The 6,000-nt window shown below is 44.0% G+C and overlaps 1 protein-coding gene across 3 annotated transcripts in view; it reads left to right on the plus strand.

The window, feature by feature from the left end:
- RHBDD1 (rhomboid domain containing 1) overlaps positions 1-2,258 on the plus strand; it is a 117,058-nt gene extending 114,800 nt beyond the window's left edge. For 2 of the 3 annotated variants that reach the window (XM_082464688.1, XM_082464687.1), the window contains exon 7: positions 849-2,258. In XM_082464688.1, coding sequence (XP_082320814.1) covers positions 849-961 — 113 coding nt within the window. In that variant the 3' untranslated portion in view covers positions 962-2,258. Of the gene's footprint in view, positions 1-775 lie in introns of all 3 variants that reach the window. The other variant, XM_082464690.1, reaches the window with a different exon arrangement.
- The last annotated feature ends 3,742 nt before the right edge of the window (positions 2,259-6,000 follow it).

Here is a 6,000-nt window from a genome sequence, read left to right on the forward strand (position 1 = left end):
AGATTTCGGTTTCTGGGTCCTTGAGGTCAAGGACTGTCTATTGTTATTCCTTTATTATCCCCCTACGGTGCCTGGAAGAGTGCTTTTTTTATGCAGTGATTGAAATGCTTATATCACTGCAAATTATATGTTCTGTTTGTAGCCCCAAGAAACCCTTTTCAGTAATGATTTCCATGGTCCTTCATATGATCTTCAAATATTATGCCTGCATTTTTGTCTGCCTGCCCAGATATTGGTCATTATGGTAACACAGCCCCTGCTTTATGGGCCATGATGCCCTGTGGATGCTTGTGAGTTTCAGGCAGGCGTGATTCCCACCAGCTGGGGAAGTACAGGAGGCAGCAGGTTAGAGGCAGGAAAAGGGCCCAACAGGAGAAACCTACGAGCACACTGGGTGAGGATGTTACGGACAGTGACGGTTATTTCTGGGCATTAAAAAAAATAAAGTAAGCGAGCTCACTGGGTGAGGATGTTACGGCCAGTGACAGTTATTTCTGGGCATTAAAAAAAATAAAGTAAGCCCTTGAGACATTTTGGAAATTAAATGATGCAAATTGTGGAACATGATGGAAAAGAACATAGAAATGAGAGGATTGTCAAGAAGTTTCAAAATGAGTCAAATTAGTTTCATGGATTGGACCTCGACAAAAATGTTCACTTTATGTTGAAATGTAGGATTGACATCTGAAATTGAAATATGTTTGTTACATTTCTGTTTCATGCTAATATAAAGATGACACCCAAGCCATCTTTTTTTCCCCCCTGGGAATCCTAGGATGCAGTGCCCTGTAAATCTCAGAACGATGGATGGGCAGCGCTTGATTCTCCCTTGTGCTTTCGCTCTGCAGGAAATCGTAGAAATAGCCCCGCGGCCTATGGGTTCCATCTCACACCAGAAGAAGAAATGAGGAGAAAGCGGCTTCACAGATTTGACGGCCAGCGAGGTGACCCAGCCATGTGAACAAATGTGATCCAGCTGTGTTATCATCGCCCCCAAGCCCCCACTTAGTTTTAAACAAAAGCAGAGGGCACTGTGACCGTCCCAATTGCTCACATCTGCCGTGGCCCTTCATCCTATGGCCTCTGTGAGTCTAATTTGCAAGCAGATTGACATCTTGAGACCAGGCTTGTTGGATGCAGCTCACAGCTCTCTGGGAGTGGCCCACCTCCTGGCCTTGTCTTCTTGCAGACAGAAAGTAAGCGTCTCCACATAGGGACCAGTTTCCACACTCATTTCTCTCACTGCTGACTCAGCCTTGTTTTGTCTTTGAAGACCGTGACCTTCGCCAGGAGTTTTGTGTTCACCAGCCCAGAAGATCAGGCCCTCATTCTGCTCAGTGCTCGACTTGGCAGGAAGCAGGGAGCCATCCCTCATCCTCCTGGCGTGTTGCCATGGTGACTTTCCAGGAACAGGACGTGGCTACCATCGCAGGCTGTCGTCCCGGTCTGCCGTGCCCAAGCACCTCGGCTCCTTGGGCCCCCATATCTGGATGGTGGTTGCAGTGAACCTGCTTTGCTATGCTATCACTCTGCCTTCACAGGATGTGTAACTGGAAAAGCTTAAGTAAGACCTCAGATGGGAAACCACTTACACACTCCATGACACAGCAGGCGGCATCCACAGTTGGGCTCCCAGCAGCCTCTCCAGTGGCGACGTACCATCCCGGAGATGCAACTTGTATTGAACTAACCAGCAAAGCAGCAGCAGGCGCTGCGTGCAGAGTAGTGACCAGTGGGTTGGTCACTGAGAAATCCCTCGTGACGAAGTATTTTTTTCTCATAAAAGTGCCTTTTAATTGACCACTGTAACAGCCGCTTGTCCTACTCACCCGTCCAAGACACTCCCCAAACCCACAGACTGCAAGTCACTCCTGGTGCTTGTTTTTCATGAATAAAAGGAAAAAGTCAAATATCACTGATGTCTTATTTCATTGAGATATTTATGTTTAAAGGGACTTAGAAGCAGAAAAGGATCTTCCTATTTTGCTTTATCTAGCACTTATATAGTTTTCTGATTTTGAAAGTAATATATATACCTTGTATATGCATAAAGCAAACATCTGGCAGGAAATGTACCCACATGTTAACAGAGGTTATTTTGGAAGGTGGAGTGCATAGGAGTTTGCTTTCTGTTTTTTACGATTTTGTATTGCTGTCTTTTAAAAATGTGTGTATACATGTGTTATGTGTACTGCTTTTGCAGTAGGAAAACTGATTTATATGATAATAATCAAGAAATATATAATCAGGAAAATGGACTCAATAATAAGTATTGTGTATCTGTTGATAAAATTTACAATATAAACAGAAATACAGAAAAATACATGTGCGATTTAAAAAAATCACCTGTATCCCCACCACTCAGAGGTACCCAGGGCTAACATTTTGGGGATATTGCTTTCTCAGTCTTTGTATACATTTGACAAATTTGGAGCATACCCACTACGCAGTTTTGTATCCGGTTCCTCATCTGAATTGACCCAGGAGAGGCTTTGCCACCTGCATGTACATGAGCTAAGCAAATCACCACGTGAGACCTGGGAGCACTTTGACCTGCCAGCTGGCACGGTGTTACCTGAGCTCCTTCGGTTAATTTATGATTGATAGAAAGCTACACACAGCATGTTTATAGTATGAATTGTATCTCTGAGTCTTGTAGCTTCAAACATTTTAAAATTTGAATGTTCAAGCTAAACGTCATTCCTCTTTTCTCCCAAACTCTTCGAATTTGTTTCCCATGACCTCTGTCGGGAGTAAGCTCATTCTTAACGTGCCATCTTCTCATAGCGCATTGTAAAGGTAATTCTGTTACAACACTTACATCTTGCCCTATGACTTTTTGTGCACAACTGTAGAAAGACGTGCCTTCTGCATGAGAGCACGGATTATGAACGGCTCTGGGATGAAGCCTGTGTCTTGTTAACGCTACACTTCCGCCTCAACCCCGCCACCCAGAGGCTGGCCCCTGGCTCCCAGTAGGGGCTTACTAAATGTTAGCTTCCCCAGAGTGTTTTTTCAATGCATTAAAAGTCCAACCACTATATATGGAAGTTTTTTTTTTTTTTTTTTTTACTGCTGTTGAGTCCAATAATAGTAGCTCCTTGCTCTGTTTCACTTGTCAGATATAAAGACACCAGAACTGAATTTCAGAGTGTAACTGTAATATGCATGCCTTCTTTATTTATGGAGCGGAACATCACTAAACTTTACAGATGTGGGAAAGGTCATTTTAGTTACACATATAAACCGGTTATCTTAGCACAACAGTAAAGGTGTTTTGGAAATTAATTATTTTGTTCAGTTAATAGGCTTGCTTGTAACCAGTGCTTATTATTTTTAATATCCATCTTATTTTTTTTCCTACAAGAAGGAATCTCCAAAGTTATGCCAAAAAACTGGAATTGGATTGAGAAAGACAAAAGCCAGTGCGTTTGACTATCTCTAATAGGAAATAAGCATTTAGAGCTGTTTTTAAATTTGGTTTCTTTGCTTTAATAGTAATTTCCTGATTGTCTGTTAAACATCCCCACACTTTGGTTGTGGTTAGTCAACTTATGAGACCTCTGAATTCAGAATCTTTCCTTGGTTCTCAGGATGAGAGGGCAGTTAAATTGCTTCCTCTTCGTGACCTTGGAAGTATTTAGTGCCCGTGATTCCAAAGTTGTACATGATTGTTCAAGGCTCCTCTATCCTTTTAAGCTGTCTGTTGTTGAGGCCCAGACAGTAAATGGCTGGTTTTTCTAGAATCGGGGCCAGTCTACATATTTGTCACACATTCTGCTGCTTGGGGAGTAAGTTAAAGGGCTGAGACCCAGCACCAAACAAGGACAGTAAAACAGAGAGGGTGTGGCCGACTTGGCCACCGACTTCCCAGTCCTAGCTCATCTCGGGAGATTCAATCGAATAGTCATTAAAACAAAACAAAACAAACCTCTCATCTCTTCCTTTCCCTTCCCATGGATCATTGCAGTCATTTCCTTTGTTTTTTTTTGCCCCTAGTCTTTCATTTTAGAGTCACAGGTTCCCTGCTTAGAAGGACCTTAAAATCTCTCAGTACATTTGCTCAATACTTAAAATACCTCTTCACTCAGTTCTACACAGCGCTGCCAGTTATCTTCCACAGTCTACATTTGTGATGCCACTCACCATCTCAGTGCCTTCTATTGTCTCTCTGTTGCCAAAGGATAAAGGTCAAACTCAATTGCCTCAACCGTGGGGCTCCAGCCAGCCCTTCAGCCTCATCCCCCCTTATCCATAACAGAGTCTGTGCTGCTCACTGGTCTCGCCGTCCAAGCTGGGAGCTTTCCTGACCCTGTGACTTAAATGAAGCAACCTTTTCCTCTCCCTCTGCCCATCCAGATTCTCCCCGTCCTGCCACCAGACACCACAACCCAGAATGATCTGCTCTTACAGAGCATTCATCACAGTTACCACAGACCACTTAGAATTGCTAGTTATCCTTCAGTGAGAGGACTGTCTCTCTCTCTAGATTGTAAACTTCACAGGGGCAGGAACCCTGAATGTGTTACCCGTGTATCTCTTCACAGTACCTGAAACAATGCTTTGTCTGGAATGTCAAAACCAATAAACGTTTGTGGATGGAAACAAGCTCATTTATACCATCGCCGGTGGCACACGTGAAAAGAGGTGCTTGTTGCTGCTTGATATTGTTGAGGGGGTGTGTGTGTGTGTGTTTTCTTGAATCACAGGAAAGAATCACTTGAAAGAAAGCTTTTGTCCATAGAAATAGAAAAATCCAGGCCTTTCCCAACACTTCATAAGACAGCATGCTCACCAGATGGTGGGGAGAGGTCTCCATCCTCCTGTGTCAGTCTGAGGCATGCCCCACATCACGAATGCTGCGACCTAGTGCACAAAACTCAAGACTCCAGGACATTCAAAGAGTATCGCCAGGGAGCCCCGATGGGTACCGCCAAATCTGGCCACTGTACTTTTGCAGGTGTGTTTGATGTGTCTGTGCTAACATTTTTTTTTTCTTTCTCCTGTAATATTTAGGGGCAAGGAGAGAGTGATCTTGACATCTCGTTTAGATCTTCAGATGAACCGGCAGATTGGAACATACGATTTATACTTTATCAAGGAAAACTGAAACATTGCTAGTAGAAATCATTGAATTTGGCGGTAATACATATTGCTGCTTGGGAAGAGAATTATGTAATGAAATCAATAGTATGGGAGGCGATGGTGAGGGTAAAATACAATCTTTAGCGACTGATGGACCAGGGTTCAAGCTCTACTGGGTGCTGACTGTGTGACCCTGAGCAAGCTATTCATTCTCTCCAAACCTCAGTTTCCTCATCTGTTAAATAGGATAGTTGAGAGGTTGAGGGGAGCGCCTATAACAGGGTTCATACAGTTTCTGTCACATAGTAGGTGCTCAAGAAATGTTAATTAAACATCATTATTGTTCTATTGAGAAGTTGAACCAAATACCACTGAAGTTCCCTCCTACTTAAAAAGAGTTACTTCATGAAACAGGTGAGTATTACCTGTGAATATCGGCACTGCAGCCATCCCTGTGCTCAGCAGTGTGTGGGCTATAAAAATATAATCATCACGAACCCCTAACTTCCAGTTACTCTGGTCATCAGTAACAGTACCTTACGTTTCGTATCTCTTCGTAGTTATATCTCTTACTCTTAACCCTTACAGCAACCTTGTGAAGCAGGTGGTTCAACTAATGGGACAACTGAGACCCGCGGGGTCTCTGCCCCATGCTGGAGGGTGCATGCAACTCAGCAGAGGTTGCTGCAGGACCCCCCGGGCCCTGAGGCCTGGTTTCATGTCTGCCCCACCCCATCACTGTGTACAGGACAGTGCTTCCGGGAGCTTCAGAATCCCACTCTTTCCCAAGCCAAGGGGGTCACTTTCCACACCCTGCTCAGGCTCTTCCCATCTGCAGATCGCACTTCTACCAAGTAACCTTTCCTGTTTTCCCTACTGAGCCAGACTCAAGGTAGGCTGTATGACAAGGTAGGT

The sequence above is a fragment of the Balaenoptera physalus genome (assembly GCF_965194825.1).
Source record: "Balaenoptera physalus genome assembly, chromosome: 6".
NCBI lineage: Eukaryota > Metazoa > Chordata > Mammalia > Artiodactyla > Balaenopteridae > Balaenoptera > Balaenoptera physalus.